Below are 21965 nucleotides of genomic sequence, written 5' to 3' on the forward strand. Positions count from 1 at the left end.
TCAGTCCCCGCCTTCGCTGTTTACGACCTGACGTTTTTCTTCACTTGGAAAGGCCATAGTGTTAAGAAGGAAAATGGTCCCCCTTTTCTTGCGCCCTCTGTCGACCTGCGCTGAAATTGGTTTGGGAAGGCCAGTGAAATAGGCGAACCTCATTTTATCGTGCTTTGCTTTCTTGCCTTTGGCAGAAAGTGCGTTTTTTTTGTTTTTACACATTGAAGGTTTGTGGCAACCTTGCGTTGAGCAAGTCTGCTCAACGGTCCAAGCTGCACCGTTTCCCAAGCAGTGTGGGTTCACTTAATGTCTCAATTTCACGTTTCGGTAATTCTCACAATACTGTAAAGTTTTTCATTACTATATTTGTTAGGGTGAGCTGTGATCGTTGATCTTGGATGTTACTGTTATGACTGGCGAAAAGCTCACATGATGGTTAGCAATTTTTAGCAATAAAGTACTTTTCAATTAAGGTAAGTACTTTTTTAAAAACAATGCTTTTGCACACTGCATAGACTACAGTATAGTGTAAACAGAACTTATATGCAACTGGGAAACAAACAACTTGTGTGACTGGCTTTATTGTGGTAGTCTGGAACTGAACCTGCAATACCTTTGAGACATACTGGTACTTGAGATATGGGAGTCAAAACTGAGCAGAGGTTCTCTAACTCTGGTTTTGTTAAAAAATAGCTGGTGGGGGGAAAAAAAGAATAAATAAAAGATCTGGGGAAAAAAAGCTGGTGAGACTGTGTTAAAAGTTCAGGTTCAACCACACGTAGTGCCCAGATCTTAGTTTTCAATACTGTTCTCCAATAAAAGGAACCAGGGCGCCTTGGATATATGGCTGGTTCTGGGACTGGGCAAGAAATTATACAAGATGCGCTTGGAGCATCTTGTAGTTCCAGAAGGGAAGTCTCTCAGCCACCATCTCTTTGTCTTTCTGTCTGTCTCACACACACACACACACACACACACACACACACACAGATGGGGTATGTCAAAGAGATACAAGAGCCAACAGAAAGAGCTCCCAATAGTCAAAGCTGGAACAATTTGTGCAACAAAGTAGCACTGGATTATAACCCAGTCTATAAAATCGCCATGATCCCATGCTGATATAAATGAATAACTGAACAAATGAATACGTGGCAGAAAGTGGACAAATATTCCGTGCCTAATTCCAAATAACTTATGTGGATGTTCCGCCCTCAAGTAGTTGGAGTATGACTCTTCACTGCTTATGCGTGGACTGTGCACAGTGACTTCCTTCTACAGATCACAGTATTGGGGACGGGGACTGAGTTTACAGTGTAGAAACCTGACAGATGTTGTCAGCCAGGTGATGGAGGTCCACATCAACAGTGACAAGTCACACTGATACTAGGTACCCTTAATAACATATGATGACAGCAGCACTTCACCTCTGTGGTCTTCCTCCCGTCTGATCATGAGAAACATCAAACAAACCCCAATTGAGGCACATTCTCCAACATACCTGACCACGACTCCTCATAACTGTCATCAAAAACAAGGAAAGTCTGAGAAACTGTCACAGCCAAGAGGAGCCTAAAGAGATGTGACAACTAAACGTAATGTGGTGTCCAGGAGGATCCTGGTTCGAAGAGGGACATTAGGTAAAAACTAATGAAATCTGAATAAAGTATGGACTTTAGTTAATAATAATATAGTAATATTGGTTCATTAACTGTTAACAAATGTACCATACTAATGTAAGATAATAACGGGAAACTGGGTATGGGGTAAATAGAAATTCTCTGTACCATCCTCCCAATTTTAATGTATATCTAAAAACTATTCTTCTAAGAAAGCTCCTTCAAAAAACTTAAATTCCAGGGCCCTATCTCCAATGATTCAGATTAGGAAAGTCTGTGGTGGGGCACAAGAATATGCATTTTTTTACAGGACCCCTAGATGATTAGGATGCAGATAATTTGGTCTGAGAAAATGTTTTCTGGGGGTGGAGTTTGGCTGAGGGGGGTGGTTAATTCACAAGAAACCTTTGCCCAGCTCTCTTCTTACACCTAGAGACTCTTCTGGACCACCCAGTTGTGGTTGCCACTGAATTCTGACCACAGATAAGATGGGGGTGAGTTTGGGTAACCACAAGCAGTTTGGGTTCCCTGCCCCTCTATGGCAGCAGTATTGTAAAAGTTTCCATTTGTTTTCAGTTGTTAAGTTTCAGCTTAATTGGTTACACAGGAATAGATAACTAATGTACCACCCCACCGGGAAGCCAGAGACTTTCATTTCCAGTGTCATCGGGCCTCACTTGTTATGGAGGGTGGGACCCACATGGTGACAGCAACAGCGTGAGTGCTCGTTAAGTGGCAGCTGCTCAGGTCACACGGGGCACCTGCCGATACCCGATTTACATTTACTCATGAACAGATATGTTTTCCATCCCAGTTACAGAATGAGAAAACTGAGACTCAAAACAGGGAAAGTGGGCGTTTTCCATCCTAGTTACAGAATGAGAAAACTGAGACTCAAGACAGGGAAAGTGACTTGCCCAAGGTCACAAAGAAAGAAGAGGAGCCAGGCTGTAAGTTCTGGTTCATCTGATGCTAGAGCCCTTTCCCTTAACCACAATGCCTGCGGCGCTTCGAACTCGACGTCCTCCTCCGCTCCTCCTGCCTCCCTGTCTTTTCAGATTTACTGAGCTGAAATGTGGCCCTTCAGTGAAGCCTCCTGACAGCACCGTTTACCCTGCCCCCCCAACCAGTCCCCCCGAAGGCAGCACACGCTGTCATAGACACAATCACGCCGTGAAGCCATCAGTCCTCTGATGTGTGCCTCTTCCCCGTCTCAGTACATAGAATCTACTCAAGCTGCTCGAACCTCAACCTGCCACGCCAACCTCGGTCCGTCCTTTTCCTTCCCAGCTCTTCCTGTGACAGGAGACCCATCCACAAGTCTGAGTCTACTTCTAACAGGATCCCTAATCCCCGTGTTTCTGGTCTCTTCACTGCTACCCCAGCCCAGGCCACCATCTCACCCAAGAGCCTTCCAGCTCCCCTCCAGGCTTCCCCTCATGTGACCCACGGCCTCCACACAGCAGCTAGACCCTCGAACAACCGCCTGCGACAGAGTCTGTGCTTCGCCGCGGTCTGGCCTGGAAGCCGGATCTCAGCCTCAGCAGCCTCCTCAGCGTGGCTTCCCGCTGCCACCACCCCCACCGTCCACCTAGCAGCCTGTGTCACGCCCTGTCCCGCCCTCTCAGCCCTCTGCTATACTTTCCTTGTGTCATTTTGTGGTGGACACAAGGTCTGACTCCCCAGTAGCCATTTCTGCTCCTGCTTCTTTTCCTGGCAAATGAAATTCCAGTTTTGATCATGTGACAGCAAAATTGAGGGAACACACTGGTTCTCCCCAGTTCTGGAGACAAATCTTGAGAGTCCAGGATAACGGGGGCCGTGTCCCCTCCCGTTGCCAGGGATCAGTTTAGAAAGCATGTGCTACACTTCTGGCTGAGGAGACATGAGGGGCGGTCTGCTGGGCGCTGCCAACAGCTTTCCTCACTCTTAAGAAGGGGAACGAGGAAGGGAGGGAGGTGCTCTCTGCCCTGCACCTCCGAAGGTTCGAGTGCTGGCGCAGGAGGAGGGGATTCTTGCTGCTGCTGCAGCCGACGACATGCCACGTGCCAACGCGGGCACCACTGCATGTCCTGACAGCTTAAACCTACGCTGACTCCTCTGTTATTACGGCCAAAAGCATACGCACGATCTATATGTAAACGCGTCTTTTTGCTGATGTATCCTGCTGCCTTCCTGCTCCTACAATGTAAGCTCTGTGAGGGGAGGGGCCTTGTCTTTCTGCATCACTGTGTCCCTGCTGCAGGGACTGGGCACTGTCTGGCACAACTACAGTGGGTGCTTCAGAAATGCTGGCGGGGTGAACGCATGAGGTTCCTGCAAGGCAGGGCTCAGCTTACTCGTCTCTGGGGCTTCTGGGAGGGGCAGGGGCTCAAAAGCCTTCGCTGGATTGACAGGCAGGGAAGCCAGAAGACAGCTGCTTAAGAACCCAATTTAATAAGATTTACAAGTGGACATGTACAAAAAAAACCTAACAATGTACAAGTCATGGCAAGACTGGGGACAGAATCCCCAATGCAGTGAGACTCCTGGGTTGAGGGGCCCCAACACGGTGGAGATCTGAAGGCATTTCCCACTGATTCTCTACATCTTGGCCTTATCTAACAAATGGAACCAAAGCCTGAAACTGAGGCTAAGATTGAAGAGCTCCCCAGGTCTAACCTCCCCAAGCCTCTCTGCCCTGGGAGGAGCAGAACTGAGGAGGGGGGCAGACGATTCACCTAAAGAGAAGTGGTCCCTGCCTGCTCGGGGCCTAACGCCTGCAAGCCGAGCTGGCCAGTGGGGACAGTGACGGGGCGGGGGAGGCAGAGGGGTACCTTGGAGAGGCTAAAAGAGAGGTGACAGGGCTGGAGGTGCCCGTCCCAGCCTGCTGCCGCCCGCCCAGAATCACCACTGCAGGGGGCCGATGTCAGCTCCTAGCTCCTCCTCCTCTTCCTCTTCCTCCTTCAGCTGAAAGGGCTTCACGGGCCACTTCACCCTGACGATGGGCTCCACGTGGTCCTGAAGCCGGTGCCGCTTCATGTGGGCATTTCGACTCTTGATCTTGTCGAACACCCTGAGGAGGCACCAAAGGACACCGGAGGTCAGAGCAGGGGGGTGTGGGGGGCGGAGCGCCCTGAGGGGGACCCCAGGGGGCTGAGGGCAGGCGGTGTGGGCGCATCCTGGAAAGGGCGCTACCTCTCACACTCCCTGCAGGGAAAGACGCCCCGGCCCTCCACGCTCCCCGGCGGCTCAGGAGTCCGCTTGGGGCCGGCGTTTGGACTGGCGTTGAGGATGGACTCCCTCCTGTAACTCTTAGTCTTCATCTTTAATTCGGGGGTTGGACGGTGGCTGGGTCTCTCCCGAGGGCTGCAAATGACCTGCAGAGTGGGGCAGAGGTGACAAAAGGGTGCCGACTGCGCCGCCCCCGCCCCCCTTCTAAGGGAGAAGCAGGGATCCAGAGCCCTTCCAGCGGGGCACACCCCCGCCCCCCCCGATGTGAATGCACACCAGGCCTCCAGATCAGCGCTGGACTCCAGACCCCCTACCCTGAGACCCTCTACCTTCGCTTCCGTCCTGTCTGCTTCATCCAGCTCTCTCCTGACCCTCTTTTCTAGCCCTGGAGCTCGGCCGCCGTCAAACTTGATCATTTTTTTCCAGATGTAGTAATACTCAACACACTGGGCTACGGTTTTTGTCTGGATCTAGTGGAAGACAGAAGCCGGCTGTGGCAAGCCCTCCTGAAACGCCTCTCCCCTGTGGCTTGGCATGCCCCTCTGCTGCAGGGGGGCGGAGAATCACAAAGTCCTGGATGAGGGGCTTCAGAGAGAAGCCACCAGAGTCAACACCATCTAAGCTCTGCACGCTCTGAGCAACAAGGCCGGCCCAGGAACCCTTCCCTCCAGGAAGACGCACATGAAGTACACATGAGGATGCTCGCTGTGACATCATGGGAAGCCACGTGTCTACCGACTGACTAACTAAAGCGGAAGGCCCTCATGCGGTGGATACCTCACAGCCTTTGCGATAGCTAGACAGAGCTCTCCTAAACACTGAAGAGGGAGGAATACTTCCCAACTCATTCCATAAGTTCAGCATTACTCCGATACCAAAGCCAGACAGAGATATTACAAGGAAAGAAAGCTACAGACCAATCTCCCTCATGAACACAGATGGAAATTATTAAACAAAACTTTAACAGATAGAACCCAACAATATATACATAAAGGACAATATACCATGACCCAGTGGAGCTCACCCCAGAAACGTGAGATTGGTTTCACAGTCTAAAATCAATGTAATTCATCTCACTAAAGTTAAAAAAGAGAAATCGTATGAGCATCTTGATAGGTGCAGAAAAAAGCATGTGATCCGTGTGCAGTGCTGATGTAAAGTCGCAGCAGACTAGGCATAGAAGGAACTCCTCTTCAACCTGATAAATGATACCTACAAAATCCCTACAGCTAACATTATACTTAGAGGTAAAAGGCGAAATGGTTTCCCTTGAAGATCATGAACAAGACAAGGATTTCCACTCTTACCACTTCTACTCAATACTGCACTGGTGGTTCTACAGTGCAATGAGGCGAGAAAAAAGTAAAGGCCTCCTTGGAAAGGAGGAAATAAAACTGTCTGTATTTGCAGATGATTTAACTGTCTATATAGAAAAGCCAATGGAATCCACAAAAAAGTTACAAAAACTAATAAGTTTGGCAACATTTCAGAACACAAGATCAATATAAAAATCAATTTAATTTCTATATATACTAGCAATAAACCACTGGAAATTGAAATAAAAAAGAACCCTTTATAACATCATAAAAAAACAGAAATAGGAATAAATCTGACAAAAAGTATGCAACATCTGTATACTAAAAATTTCAAAACACTGCTGAGAAATTAAAGATTTAAATAGAGAGATATACCTTGTTCATGAGTCAGAAGACTTAATACTGTTAAGATAACAACTCTTCCCAATTGACCTATCGAGTCAAAACAGTACCAATCAAGTTCCCAGCAGGATTTTTTTTTTTTTTTTTTTGGAAATTGACAAGTTATTTCTAGAATTCATAGGGAAATAAAAAGAATCTAGAATAGAAAAAATAACTTTGAAAAAGAATAACAAAGTTGAAGGACTAACATTTTCTGATTTCAAGACAGAATAAAGCTACACTAATAAAGACACTATGGCGATAGCTTAATAACAGACAAATAGATAAACGGAACAGAATACAGAGTCCTGAAGTAGATGCATATATATATGACCAACTGATATTTAACAAACATACAAAAGAGAGTGGAGAAAATATGGTCTTTTCAACAAAAGGTACTGGAACAATTAAATATCCATATGCAAAAATGAACTTCAACTCACACCTCGCACCACATACAAAAATTAACTTAGAATGGATCATAAATCTAGAAATAAAACCTAAAACTGTAAAACCTCCAGAAGAAAACATAGGGGAAAATCTTTGTGACTTTGGGTTAGGCAAAGATTTCTTAGACACAACACCAAAAACACGCTCTAAAGGACAAACTAATAAGTTATGCTTAATCAAAATTAAAAACTTTTCTTCAAAAGACCCTGTTAAGAGACTAAAAAGCTGCATATTGGGAGAAAATATTTCCAAAACATATATCTGGATAAAGGACCGGTGTTCAGAACAAAATAAGAACTCCTACAACTCAATAAAAATGCAAACACCCCAACAAAAACATAGGCAAAAGATATGAACAGACACCTCACCAAAGAAGGTGCACAGACAGCAAAAAAATGCAAAGATGCTCAGCCTCATTGGTCATTAGGAAAATGGAGTCAGATGCTACTGTACACTCATTAAAATGGCTAGAATTAAAGAGACCGAGCATACCAAGTGCTGGCGAGGGTGCGGAGCAACTAGACCTCTCATAACCTGCTGGTGGGAATGTGAAATGGTACAGCCGTTTTGGTAAACAGTTTGGCCATTTCTTAAAAAGTTAAACATGTATCTACCATATGATACCCTCAATCCCCTCCTAGGTATCTACCCCGCCCCCAAAGAAAACCAGTACATGTCCATACAAAGACTTGTACGTGAATGCTCACAGCAGCTTCATCTGTAGTCATCAGTGACCAGTAACTGGAAACTGCCAACAGGTGAGTGATTAAATGAACAGTGGTCTGTCCACACAGTGGTATACTCCTCAGCAACAAAGAGGTGAATTATCGGTACACACGTGCACATGACGACATGGATGAATCTCTAAACCATGACGTTGAGTGTGAGAAGCCAGACAAAGCAGGTCACATGCTGTGTGATTATTCCGCTTATATAAAACTCTAGAAAATGCCGACTGATTTATAGCAACAGAAAGTGGACAGGAATTGATGGCAGGAAGGAGGAATTACCAACAGGCAGGAGGAGACGTTGGGGGGTGATGGATATTTGCATTATCTTGATCATGGTGATGGTCTTAAAGTGTATAAAATCATCAAAAACATCAAATCTTACACTTCGATTATGTGCAATTTTGTGTACATCAAGTTAAAAGAAAAGAGCAAAACCCATCAGCAGGATATTAAATATGTGATCTCATCCTTTTTTGAGAAAGTGCATGTATGTGTGTAAAATCTGTATTGGCTGTAACTGCCTGTCAGGTTATCAGTCACAAGTAGGACTGCAGGGAGGGGCCTGGAGGGCTTTCCTTGATCATGGGATTCGTTGCTGTACTATCTGGGGCTGCCCACAGCAGTGGCTTTTTAAAGTTGTCGACAGTCACAGCATGAGCAGAGCGTCGCCCCTGACAGGCCCTGAGCCTCAGCCAAGTGAGGCAGCCCCGTCTACACCAGCCTGCCACGTTCGCCTTACCGTCTTGTGTATCAAGGAAAAGTCCTTCTTGTGGGCACAGAATGCCTTCTTAAAGAGCCTCTTCTCCATGGGGGTCCAGATGTCCGAACCTATTGGAGAAACAGCCAAGAGGGGCAGGGACATTTCTCCTGGGACCACAGCCACGGCTGCAGTGCAGATTCCCCTCCTTTTTCAGGCCACTCTTACCAAGCACCAATTACATGCCAAGATTTCTGCTAAGCCCCTTTTTGCTTCATCTCACACAATTCTCACAAAGATCTGAGCAGGTTGGGGCCTACGACCATCCCCACTTGACAGATGCAGCAACGGAGGCTTCCACTGGTTAAGGGATGGCCAAGGACAGGTGGGGTCCCCAGGCTGCCTGACTCCAGGGCTGGAGTGCTCAGCCGCAGGAACCTGAGTCCAGCCCCTGCCCCTCTCCCTGGCACCCCCTTCCTGGCCTGGCAGAGCCCATGAGGGAACCAGTGGAAAGGGAGAGTTCGGGTCCAACTAGAGAACAGCGCCCACTGAGTCCCCCGGAGACGACGGGCCCTTCTGGGAAGGCAGGTGCAGGCCCCAAGAGAACTGCAGCGGCACACGCGGAGCTTGCCGGAGAAACTGACTGGCTCACAGGGGCCTCAGCCAGGCCCAAACCACGCCGGCAGCCACACTCCAGTAACCTGTGTAGCGATAGCTGGCGAGAGGGTGAGTCTGCGGCTTCAGGGGTCCTCTGAGTAAGAGGGTCTCCAGGGCAACCTGGAATGAGAGGAGAGGCGGGCAACTCTCTGAGGGAGAGAAGGTGAGGCAGAGACCCACCTTCATTCTTTCATTGATTCGAAAAATACGTGCAGCCCTCCCTAAAGCCACCCCTAGCCCAGGGCGACTCAGTGTGGTCACGTGTGAACCAGGACACGTCACCTCCAGCACTAAGTGCGCTCGATGAAGGAAGAAGTGTGTGGACTTCTTCTGGCACAAGCTCCTGATTTCTTCAGCAAGCAGCATCTGGAGGAGCACCGCCCCTGCCTTCCCCGTTTTACGTTCCTTATAGCATGAATCATTATCTATCACTTTAAAAAAAACGCATTTCGTGTTTTGACTCCCCTAAAACATAAGCCCGCAAAGAGCAGGCTTTGGTCTTGCTCAGCAGCGTAACCCCAGTCAGGACTAGGTACGGAATTTGCAGGGCCCAGGGCAAAACGGAAGCGTGGGGCCCCGTGTTCAAAAACTATGGGGAATTTCAAGATGGCGGCAGCAGAGCAGTAAACGGAGAATGGGCCCCTGAGCTGGCCCCAGCCCCGTCCCACCACGTCGCCAGGGGTCAGCAGGACTTGGCAGATATGTGCTGCCTACTCTGCTGAGCACCCACCACGTGGCAGCTGCTGCCTCTCAGCTTGAGAAAAAGCACCCTGTGGCCCTGACTCTTGGGTCTCTCACTCGGGTGACGTGAGTTCCTGTCCCACTACACAGAGTTGGACTTTTATTTTTTAAACGTCAGGATTGTGAGGAGGGTCCTTGGAGGAGGCAGAGGCCTTCCTGTTGCATCAGAGGCTTTCCACACACATTTTTAATCAGAAAGTTAAAGTTCAGTAAGTAAACCAGATTAATGCAGGCCCTGAGCTGCTCCTGCTAGACTCCCCTCCCCAGGGCCGCTGAGACATCCTGGAGGAACCCTGGTGCTCTGCTGTCACCCCAGATAAATAACTGATTGAGCCCGTAGGTGTGCATGTCCCCTACATCCACAAGGACAACACCCATCCCAAAGCCGCCAGGGAGAAGGGTGGGTGGCCGGCCTTCCGTTTTCATGAGCTGCAAACCCCCAAGTAGAAGGCCACGTGGCATGTGCCTAGAGCATCCCGCCCCAAGAGAGCAGGGAGCGTCCACGGCTCCTCCGAGCCCACCCTCGCCTGCACCTCACCTGGACGTTGCCCTGAGCTTCGTGCAGGCAGTGCAGAGCGAGCTCCAGGTTGGTGCCCCCGCCAGGCATCACGCTGGAGCAGGCCACGTTGCAGAGCTCAGTCACTGTTTCCAGCAAGCAGCCCGGCAGCGTGAAGGGAGAGGAGACGCAGAGAGTCAGCAAGGGCCAGGCAGGCAACCCCCCCCCCCGGCAGCACAGATGGGGCGGGGGCGGGGGGGGGGTCTCCTGGCCACCATCTCCCTCAGGTCTCTGTGAAAAGTAGCCTGAGGGGAGGGAGGGACAAGGAGGAAGGGCAGAGACCCTGCTCTGGAAGGCCTGGACAGCGACTGGGTGAGAGGAGAGGTGGGGGCCCAGGACCACAGCACAGGCCAGCAATACGGCTCTGGAGGCCACCTCTGCCCACCCTCCACTCCCTACCCCAGGGACACTGCTTCTTGGTCAAGGCAAGAACTGGGAGGAGAAACTCCTTGGCGACGGAGGAAGGCCCTTGGGAACCTGGCCTCAGAGTCTCAGCCACCTCGATCCTGCGTTTCCGGGTTGGTCATCACATCTCCCCATGGCTTCCAGACCAGAGAAGCTACGTGCTCATCGATTCCAGCCAGCGATCTGTCCTGGAGAGCTGGGATCTCAGCCTGAAACCGGCTTCCTATGTTGATGTGTCTGAAATGAGGCCACACACATGGACATATAAGACATATGTGTGTGACCAAGATGGGAAATAAAATAGAGACGTGAGCTGAGCCCTGCTCTTGGGCCACAGCCCTGCTCTGTGGAAACCCTCGGCCATGTCGCGGACGCAGGGACTGTTTGTCACCCTGATCAATACGCGCAGGCATTACAGAAACCTCTCGAGGGATACTCCCTTCCTTCCTCTGATTTTCTGGCCTCAGGCATTTGGGGTCTAGGACAGGGGAATTATGTGCTGATACCTGGTATGCTTCTACATCCAAGGTCACATCCACCTAGCCACCGTCCATGGCTATACAAGAGTGTTTCACTGTGCCACCACCATTCTACCTAGAACCCCAGGGAGCTGGGCATTCTGTCCTCACAGACCCAACTATGGTATGTCTGGACAGAAGGAATACTGGTGGAACACCTGGAGAAATCCACACTTCTCTCCAAGAGAGGCTCTGGATCTAGACCTGATTTCCCCCTGATGAAGGTGCCCTTGGGAAAAACTGACACTGGAATGCAAGGAGGGTAAAAGCATCCCCACTTTGGAAGGATCCCAGGTTCTAAGTCTGTTCCAACTCACGGTTCAATGCTGATCTTGGTGTCATCCTTCACCACACAGATGCCAAAAGAGCCATCCACGTGATCTGGAAAATGCACAAAGAAGAGCCTCAAGAAGACTGGCTAGAATCGACCCATGGCACCTTTCTTCCTGCCTTTCCAGAGCAGCTGAAAGCAACCTCTTTAAGATTGCATGGTAGGGACTTCCCTGGTGGCGCAGTGGTTAAAAATTCACCGCCAATGCAGGGGACACAGGTTCGGTTCCTGGTCTGGGAAAGATCCCACATGCTGTGGAGCAACTAAGCCCATGTGCCACAACTACTGAGCTCACATGCCACAGCTACTGAAGCCCACGTGCTTGCTCTAGGGCCTGTGTGCCGCAACTACTGAGCCTGCGTGCCTAGAGCCTGTGCTCCGCAACAAGAGAAGCCACCACAATGAGAAGCCTGTGCACTGCAACAAAGAGTAGCCCCTGCTTGGCACAACTAGAGAAAGCCCACGCACAGCAACGAAGACCCAATGCCCCCCAAAAAACAAAACAAAACAAAAAGCCAAACCCAGACACCTATAGAGCATTCCACTCAACATCAGAATACATTCTTCTCAAATTCACATGGAACATTCTCCAAGACAGAACATATTCTAGCCCATAAAACATGTCTCAACAAATTTTAATTTTTAAAATAAATTTTATATAAAGTATGTCCTCTAACCACAACAGAATTAGATTACAAATCAATGAAAGGTGGCAATTTGGAAAATTCACGAATATATTTAAAATTAAGCAACCCACTCCTTAATAATCAATGTATAAGAAATTAGAAAATACTTTGAGGTGAATGAATATAAGAACATAACATACTAAGACTTAAATGTAGCCAAAGAAATGCTCAGAAGGAAATTTGTAGCTGTAAAATGTATTAAAAAAGAAGAAAAATCTCAAATCATTTATGGTCAACTGGTTTTCCACAAAGGTGCCAAGAAAACTCAATGAGAAAAGAATAGCCTTTTCAACAAACGGTGCTGGAACAACTGATATAAACGTGCAAAAGAATGAATCTGGACTCCCACCTCACACAATATATAAAAGTTAACTAAAGAAGGATGGAGGACCTGAATGTAAGAGTTATAACTATAAAACTCTTAGAAAAAAACAGAGTACTAAATCTTTGTGACCTCTGGTTAGGCAAAACTTGTGCAAAAGCACACAAAAGTAAGTTAGACTTCATCAAATATAAAAAATTTGTACTGCAAACCATACCATAAATAAAATGAAAAGACAACCAACAAAATGGGAGAGAATTTGCAAATCATATATCTGATAAGGGGCTTGCCATCCAGAAGCTATGAGGAACCGTTAGAACTCAATAATTAGAAGATATGCATTTAATTTTTAAAATGGGCCAAGGATCTGCATAGACACTTCTCCTGAGAGGATATACAAATGGATAATAAGCACATGGAAAGATGCTTGATGTCATCAGCCACCAGGGAGATGCAAATCAAAACCACAATGAGCTACCGCTTTACCCCCACTGGGATGCTTATAATACAAAAAAGACAGATAAGAAGTGCTGGCAAGGATGTGGAGAAACTGGTGGAAATATCAAATGACTCGGCAGTTTGGAAAACAGCCTGGCAGTTCCTTAGATGGCTAAACATACCTAACCTATGACCCAGCAATTTCATGCCAAGGCACACACCCAAGGGAAATGAGAACTTACGTCCAACGAAAGCTTATACATACATGTTAACAGCACTATTTGCAACAGCCAAGGGACAAAAACAACCCAAATGCCCATCAACTGCTGAATGGATAAATAAAATGTCGCCTGTCCAGACAATGGAATATCATTCACCCAGAAAAAGAAATAAAGCACTGAGGCACGCTACAACGTGACTGCATCTTGAACACGTTATCCTAAGTGAATAAAGCAGACACAGAATGTCACACACTGTATGATTCCAATTATATGAAATGTCCAGAACAGGCAGGCCCATAGAGAGAAAAAGTAGACTGGTAGACGGGAGGCTGCCCAGGGCTGAGGAGCTGGGGGTACTGGGCCTGTGCGTAACTGCCCATGGACACAGAGCATCTTCTGGGGTGATGAAAATGCTCTAGAATTAGACGGTGTGATGGCTGCACAACCCTATGAATATACTAAAATATTCACTTACTGGGTGGTTCATATAGTGTGTGATTTATATCTCAATAAAGCTGTTTTAACAATTACTCAAAAGGACAGGCAGAAGGGTGGTTAGGCTAAATGGCCTCTATTTTCTTTCTGGCTATAAAATTATAAGCACCTAGAAGGCAGCTGGTCCCAGATGGTCCTGGGATAGTTCTGAACGGCAATGGGACCCCCAGACCAGACCCAGGCACAGGCCAGAGAGAATGCCTGGACCAAATGCTACAGGACGGGGTGGGTCTGGCCCACCGCAGGCTTGCCGTAGGGCGATTAGCCTCGCTCACCAAGCATGGCGCTGATGAGTGTGTCGGGAGCAGCCTGAGCAGATGTGGAACAGAGAGTGCTGAAATACAGCCCAGAGCCCTCCCGGATGGGGCTGAGCATGGGGGGCGGCGTGTAGGGAGAGCACTGGAACAGTCCCTTCAGGAGGTGGTCCACCAGGAACACGGGGGAGCGCAGGCAGCTCTGGTGGCATCCTTCCAGGCCCGGCTCCCCAAACGTGGAGGGTGGAGGAGGGATGAACAGTGCCTTGGGCTGGGGGCGCTTCTTCCGCTTCCTGTGCTGGTTGCTCTCTTTGCTGTCTCTCTCTTCCCCATCCTTCTCCTGTCCCTGGAGAAGAAGAGACTTCAGAATCATGGGGCAGGGGCCGGGGGGGGGGGGGCACCTGAGGCCACCTGCCCCATAGCTCAGTCTGCAAGATGGCACAAGAGTGCTGACCACAGAGGCGCACACCCAGCACGGCCGCGCGCAGAGCCCTCCGCAGAGGAAGCTGAGCAGGCCCACCACACCTGAGCCAAACCCCACACCCTAAGCCGGGCGACATTCAAGGTCGGAGCCTTCTTAAGCACCCACACCCGCGAGGAGAGGCCCTCACTCAGGCCATTTTGGACACTTCTGTCTGTTGTTAAAATGACTGGCACTTAAACAGCAGGGGCCAGATGCACGCAACAAGATGACAAAAGGAAAAATTGTTCCCCTTAAGATGACAGCGGCTCCTGCAAGACAAACAATGGGCTCCGTGCACACCGTGCCCAAGTCCAGCGTGAGCTTCTCCAGGTGGGGACTTCCAGTGCAGGTGGAGGAGACTGATCGCTTGCCCCTGCTGTGCTCTCTCTTACCTCTATGCAACCTCCCCTCTTCTCTGCCCATCTTATTCCTTCTCATCTTCCAGGTCTCAGCTCTGATACCCCCTCCTCCAGGAAGTCCTCCCTGACCTCCTCAGGCTGGGTTTCTGGGGCCTGCTCGAGGCTCCCCCAGCTCCCTCTCCCAGTCCAGGCCGCTCTGGGTCCTCGCTGTCTGGGGACAGGTCTATCTCCTCCACTGGGCTGGGAGTCCCAGGAGCTGGGGCGGGCCTGTTGTGGTCATTGCAGTGTCCCCAGCACAGGGCCAGACCCAGAGGAAGTTCAGAGGAGGCTGAATGGATGAATGAACGTGCAAACCACGCTCTTCTGAAGTCAAGATCTTGGGGCTTTCCCCACAGCTCCCACTGGCAGGTGGAGAGCAGCAGGAAGGAAGTGCACCCGCTCCCTTCAGCACCCACCTTGCTCCCTGGGGGACGGTTCACTGGAGCCACAGGCACCGACATGGGGACCACCAAAGGGGCTGCGGTCATGTTGTCCAAGGACTTTCTGGCTCCCAAGGGACTCTGCCCGTCCCTCTCCGGCCTCAGCACCTGTCTTGGTGGCTTGCCAAACTCCACGCCAAACACCTACACACAGAGAAGCGCCAGCCATTTAAGAGACACAGTAGGTGGGGAGCAATGGCCCCTGCCAGGCTCCCCGCAGGAGGACGGCTCCACCCTGAGACGAAAGGCAGCTGCACCCTTTCACCTGCGGCTCCTGCTTCCCGTGAGGCGATGGCCACTGGTCGCTGTGAAAACACATGTGGCTGCTCAGCCCTTTCTCTGTATAAAACATCTGGCTGCAGTTCTTGCAGATGTAAGTGCTCCTTGGCTCTGCCCAGTCTGCGGGGCCCCCATTGTGCTGGTTACTGTGGGGAGACACATCAGGAGGGATGAAAGTGAGAGTGGGACTCTGTCCCCAAACACAGATCCTCTGACAGCTCTGCACGACCCCTAAGGAATGGAGACGATGCCCCGATTCTCCACAGCCTGGCGCTCGCCCCTTCCGGAGTGAAGCATCCAGAGCTTGCTCACCCAGGGCCGGCACGGCAAAGCCACCAGGGGACCCCCGAGGGGCTCCTGAACTTACCAGCCACCTGCCATGTTCTCCTCCTTCAGCGGGTGGGGGAGCCGGTAGATATTTCCACCCTGAGGATGAAAATACATCTGAGCCAACATATCAGAAATGAGGTGCAAGAGTGAAAACTATGAGACTCTTGGAAGAAAACACAGGTGTAATTCTTGGTGACCCTGGAGTGGGCACTGGTTTCTCGGATGACTCCAAAACCAAACAAAAGACAGAACAAATTGGACTTCATCACAACGTAGAACTTCTGTGCTTCAAAGGACACCATCAAGAAGTGAAAAGACAGGATAGGAGAAAAGAGCTGCACATCATATATCTGATAAGGGACTATGTATCTTTATGTATCTATAATACATAATGCACTCTCACCGCTCAATAATAAAAACACAACCCAATTTAAAAATGGGCAAAGATTCTGAATAGACACTTATCCAAAGAGGATATACAAATGGCCAATAAAGACATTAAAAGATGCTCAAGATTATTAGGCATCAGGGAAATGATGGCTAATAATCAAACCATAATGAGATATCACGTCCCACCCACTATGGTGGCCGTAATGAAAAGAAACAACTGGACAATAACAAGTGTTGCTGAGGATGCAGAGAAACTGGAGCCCTCGTACACTCTGGGTGGGAATGTAAAATGGTGCAGCTTTTTGGAAAAGTCTGGCACTTCCTCAAGTAGAATTAGCCTAGAGCCCAGCAATGCTGCTCCTAGGTATTTCCCAAGAGAGATGAAAACACACGTCTAAACAGTAACCTGCGCACAAATGTTCATAGCGGCATCATCACAAAGGCCAAGAAGCGAAAACAACCCAAACAGCTGTCAACTGACGAATGCATCAACAAAAGACGGTAAATCCAGGTGATGGACAATTCTCAGCAACAACAAGGAGGGAGGCTCTGATCCACGCTACCACACGGATGAACTTCGGAAACGTCACGTTACGTGAAAGAAGCAAAAGACACAAGAGGCCATGTAGCGTGTGATTCCCATCATATGAGGTGTCCAGAACAGGCAAATCCATGGAGACAGCTGCCACGCGCTGGGCAAGATGGAGAGACTGCTGGTAACAACTAAGGGTGTGGGGTTTCTTTCTGCGGCGACGAAAGCATTTTGGCAAAGAGCGATGATGAGTGCACAACCTCGTAAACATACTAAAAACCACTGGATGGTACACTTTAAAATGGCGAATTAGATGGTATGTGAATATTAAAGCTGTTGGAAAAAATAAAAAGAGGAGGTAGTTGTGGTGTGAAAGGAAGGATGCTGGACCTCAGAACATCACGAAGAGAAGTGGCCAAGCTCTCTGTGCCCAGACCATGTGGGCATGATGTGGGAGAACCCAAGCTGCTCCACAAGGGCAGACTGGCACCAGGCCTGCAGCAGAGGCCAGGCTGGACCTGTGGACCTGTGGACCTGTGATTCACAACCAGAAAAGACTCAGCATTTCATGTACAAACATCAAGGGCCAAGGAGCTCTACCTTTACATCCTCTGAAGAAGTGAAGGAGGCAAATCCAAAAGGAAGCGAAAGGCAGAGAGAAAGCAAATAGAAAAAGTTTAGTGAAGAAACATGACAAAGTCTCTAAAGCCCTCGTTCTGTTTTGTGTGTGTGTGTGGTGGGGGGGGTGGCGGTGATGGGAGGAACCATCACTTCTCTGAACACTCACTCCCCCCTCTGTAAAACCGCATCTGAGGATTCGCTGAGGTTTAAACAAGGTGCCTGAACAAGGCAGAAACACGGAAACAAGTAAGGACGAGACTGCCTCCTGTACGGTCAGGTTCCGGGAGAGGGCCCTGGTACCTGGATCCTGTTGAATATCGTCAGCTTGGACTTGGAGTCCCGTGGGGGATCTGCTGGAGGCCCGGCCGATGAGAAGGAGGCCATGGCCACCTGGCTTGGAGAAGCCGCACAACACATATCCATCTTCACCTTTTCCTTCCGGAAGCCCGAAAAGCGCTGGGCCCTGGAGTTGCCGGAGAAGAGCCTGTAGCCTCCGCCCCGGGAGCAGGCCGGGCCCTTTTCGCCTTTTGTGGCCCCGGAAGCCGTGCCATTCTCAGCCTGTGCCTGCTTCCCTGGGAGGTGGGCTCCAGATGGCTCGTCCCCTCCTAACTGGGTCTGACGCAGACCCCCGGGGGAGAAGATGTCCCCGAGGTCCAAGGTCTCTTTTGAGGATCTCCACGGCTTGGCCAGAGAGATGTCTGGGTTCCCAGGTGGGTCCAGGGATGACGCTGTGAGGGCCGGCGGAGCAGCAGCCCCTTTTGGTCCTCCCTTCGAGTCCCAGCTCATGCTGCTGGGGGAGGCCTCTCTGGGGAAAGCAGGTGTGGATCTTCTCCTGCGGACTGGGGATCCCTCTGGCTCGGGGTTCACGGGGCCCGCGTGGAGCGAGTCAACAGTGGCCGCCAGAGGCAGGGGCTGCTGTGGCCACGGCCCCTGCAGCGATTTCAGGGTGACTTGCTTGCCATCGGGTGTGGGGAGCTGGGAGGAGGTGGCCACCTGGGCATGGGAGAAGATCCTCTGGGACTTGGTGATCATCTGGAACACCTGCATCTGCTCGTGGCTCACCAGAGACTCCTGTGACTTCAGGAACAGCTGCCGGAAGAGCGGCGTGGCGTCCGATGGGAGGCCGCTGGGCTTCGGGCCGTCCTGGGGGCCGGGCTCCCCGGGGTTCTGCCACGAGAAGGAGTCGCAGTCAAACTTGCTCCTCTTGGAAGCCCAGGAGTCGTCTTCCCCACTGGCGCTGCTGTATCTGGGGTCGCCCGAGGCCTCCCCGGGAGCCTTCAGGAGTGCGGGAGGGAAGGGCGGTGTGTCCTCCAGACCGGTGCTCAGGCTGGGCAAGGGCTCCCCCGCAGGAGAGGCGCTGCTGAGCCCGGGGCCAGGCTTGGGGCCCTCCCTGGAAGGCACCACAGGGGGCTTGTGGACGACAAACATACTGTTCCCTTTGCTCTTAGGGCAGCCAGACAGGTTCCGCAGCCACTGGAAGCTGTGGCTGGACGGCTGGGAACCGGCGGGGACGGTCTGGCCCCGCAACAGAGGCAGGCAGGCGGGCAGGGGGGCGCCCTCGGGCCAGCCCTCCAGGGAGGACGGGAGCTGCAGCAGTGGCGGCTCTGGCTCGGCGGGGTCAGGGCCGCTGCTCTCCGCTGCCTGCGAGTGGACAGCTGGGAACACATCGGCGGCGGGCTCCTTCTGTGGGGGCCGGGGCTCCTCAGGAACCTCAGCTCCCAGGGCTCCCGGGGCCGCCGGGGCACTGGCTGGGTCGCAGGAGGAGGGCCCCGCTGAGGGCAGACAGGGGCGGGCCGTGCTCCTCCCTTGGCCGCTGTCTGAGGGCCCTGCCGGGGCCGGCCCGGGGGAGGGGATCTTCTGGTGGACGATGCTGCTCACGATACAGCGCAGGAGGTCTCGGTTGGGCAAGAGGGAGCGGGGGGACCGGGCTTCCGGGGGCACCAGGGACCGCAGGCCCGCGGGCGCCAGCTGGCTGGCCACCTCGTGCGCTTGGGGCGAGTCCCCACAGGCCTCCTCCTCCGGGGGAGCCTCCTTGAGGATGCACAGGCCGTGCTGGACCTCGTAGTGCCGGCGCAGGGAGCGGTAGTCGCAGTAGCTCTTGCTGCAACCCTGCTCGATGCACACGAAGGGCTTGGTCTTCTGGTGCGTGAGCATGTGTCCCGTCCTGGAATCACACGAGGAGGAAGTCAGCTGGCGTCTCGGCACGGGTCACCCACCGCAGGACCCCACGTGTGTCCCTGGGGGCCGCAGGGCAGCTACATCACAGCTCAGAAACCGTGCTCAGACCCCACAAGGAAAGACTCCTGTGGCGGCCAAAGCCATCTGGAAGGGGGGCTCTTCCCTCACCCTTAAGCAAACCCCTGAGAAAAACAAGTCAGTGGGAGCCAAGTCAGAGTTCTCCAAAGTGGGTTCCCAAGGAACACCAGTCCTCCAGAGTTGCTCCCTGAGGACTTGGGCTCAGCTGGTGAATAAGTTTTGGAAAAACACTGCTTGCTTCTTGGAGGTTCATAGCAGCAAACTGAAAAGCCACGTAGTAGATAAAGAGACATCTGTTTAACGTGCCACGTCTCTCAAACTTGTTTGCCCACAGAACCATTTTTTCAAATGGCCCCTTTTAGCATCTCTGAGAACCAGAGTTCTGAGAAGGCACTTGAAGAGATGCTAACTTGGGGATGAGCCTTCCCTGAACAAAGGAGTCTTCACCTTCTCATAGGATTCCTCTAGACAGCTACCTGGGACCCCCACAGCAAAGCAAAACAAAACAAAACTACCGATGCCCAATCTGTAAAAACTCTCTAGAAGATTTGCCTATAATTTCCGTAAAAATATAAATGAATACAAATATGTATTATATTTATATCATACTTATATCTACATGACTATATTTTAAATATAAACAAATGGGTACATCACCCTCTGGGTTCCCAACAGTCCTACTCTGGATGCTTCTAATAAATGTGGCCCAATAAGTGATAAAACCCTCCCCCACAGATGGACCCTCGGCCTCCACCTGAGGCAAGCAGCAGAGAAGGGGTCAGGAGATCCAGTCTCTAGCCCTGACAGTTACCAACTTGTGACGGGAGTAAAGTACGTCCTATGCTTCATGGGGAGATGGGGGACGATAAAACGAAAGCAGGATTCATCAAAGCCCTCAGTAAAGGCTGGGCGTGCTGTAAAATGCAAGGGAGCGTCCTCTCCTCTTACACATCCCTCGGTTTGAAAGTCTGTCTTTCCCTCCTCAGTAGCAAGAAAAGCTTTCATTTGTACGCTATGAAGAACAAAAGGAATTCTCCTCTTATACTGAGCTTGCTTTTTAAAACTGAGTTAAAAAAATCAAGAGCTAAAAAAAGGGGGAATTAAAAAAAGGAAAAAAAAAAAGAATGAACATTGCCAGGTTCTAGAAACAGGCATTGCAGAACCTCTCACACCACGGTGTTTTCCCAACATATACTCCTCTTGGAGGGCAGATCCATTCTGCTCAGACACCTCCCAGGGACTCTGAACGTTTCTCTACAGAGTTAGCCCAATTCCCTCCATGATAAAATGGCCTCTGGAGTGTGTCCTTAAACCACAAGGGTCCCATCTGCAAGTCTCAGGGGTGCCCTCCCCACTGGAGTGAATTTGGGGGCTGGGGAGGGACGCCTGTCCAGGGCAGTGTGGGCCCTGCCCCCGGATCACTGTCAGTGTGAGAAGCACAGGTTGAAGACACCTGGGGAATCTGACGGCAGGGGATGGTGCGGATTGATGGCAGAAGATGAAAAACACCCAGGAACACGCCCAGTCCCCACCAGCCCTCTGAACAGATGCCCTGAGCAGACTCCTACATACAGGTGGTCCTGACGCTTAAAGGCCTTGCTGCAAATTTTGCACACGTGCTTCCTCTCCTGGCTGTGCGTCAGGTAGTGCTTGCTGAGAGAACTGGCGCTGCTGAACACCTTCCCACAGAGGCTGCAGTCCAGGAGCGGGTTCTGAGGGGAACTGTGCTGTCGCTTTCCTTTCTTCGCGCTCCCACAGGTGGCCCTGCCTCCTTCGTCAGCCTCTTTGGGCACCTTAAGCGCGCCCAGCCCCAGGTCTAGATGGAGGGAGAAAGCACAGGTTATAGACATCCGGGGACACAAGAGAGTGGGCCAAAGCATTCCACTACTCTCAGACCACGGCAGACTCCGGGAGAGCGGGCCAAGAACCCTTACCCCAACTTCAGCAGCTCCACTCGCAGAGAAGACCAGGGTTAGCCCCAGGTGAAGGGGAGAAGGGACTCTGGTCAGGCCACCCGTGCAGGGCAGCACCCAGTCTTGGGGACACATGTGTGTGGGGGCAGACGGCAACAGTCTGAGCGCTTCCTGGACAGAGTGACACGATGGGTGGGGCCTCATGACCGTACCATCAACGGCACTCTCGCAAGTGCCATCCGGAAATGTACAGTCGAAAATCTTAGAAGAGTTTAAGTCCCGGACTTCCTAGGTGGCGCAGTGGTAAAGAATCCGCCTGCCAAT

The 21965-nt window shown here is 51.1% G+C and overlaps 1 protein-coding gene across 4 annotated transcripts in view; it reads right to left on the reverse strand.

Annotated features, from left to right (window-relative positions):
- Positions 1 to 4032: 4032 nt before the first annotated feature.
- Positions 4033 to 21965, reverse strand: part of ZNF541 (zinc finger protein 541) — a 33152-nt gene continuing 15219 nt past the window's right edge. For 3 of the 4 annotated variants that reach the window (XM_057713261.1, XM_057713263.1, XM_057713262.1), the window contains 14 exons: positions 21301 to 21544; positions 17773 to 19636; positions 15967 to 16025; positions 15586 to 15745; positions 15297 to 15464; positions 14041 to 14365; positions 11590 to 11653; positions 10849 to 10991; positions 10332 to 10435; positions 9097 to 9172; positions 8438 to 8526; positions 5150 to 5290; positions 4785 to 4966; positions 4033 to 4662 (listed from right to left, as the gene is read on the reverse strand). In XM_057713261.1, the coding sequence (XP_057569244.1) occupies positions 4494 to 4662; positions 4785 to 4966; positions 5150 to 5290; positions 8438 to 8526; positions 9097 to 9172; positions 10332 to 10435; positions 10849 to 10991; positions 11590 to 11653; positions 14041 to 14365; positions 15297 to 15464; positions 15586 to 15745; positions 15967 to 16025; positions 17773 to 19636; positions 21301 to 21544 (3788 nt within the window). In that variant the 3' untranslated portion in view covers positions 4033 to 4493. The remainder of the gene's footprint in view (positions 4663 to 4784; positions 4967 to 5149; positions 5291 to 8437; positions 8527 to 9096; positions 9173 to 10331; positions 10436 to 10848; positions 10992 to 11589; positions 11654 to 14040; positions 14366 to 15296; positions 15465 to 15585; positions 15746 to 15966; positions 16026 to 17772; positions 19637 to 21300; positions 21545 to 21965) is intronic. The other variant, XM_057713264.1, reaches the window with a different exon arrangement.

This window comes from Hippopotamus amphibius, chromosome 16, assembly GCF_030028045.1.
Source record: "Hippopotamus amphibius kiboko isolate mHipAmp2 chromosome 16, mHipAmp2.hap2, whole genome shotgun sequence".
Taxonomy (NCBI): Eukaryota; Metazoa; Chordata; class Mammalia; order Artiodactyla; family Hippopotamidae; genus Hippopotamus; species Hippopotamus amphibius.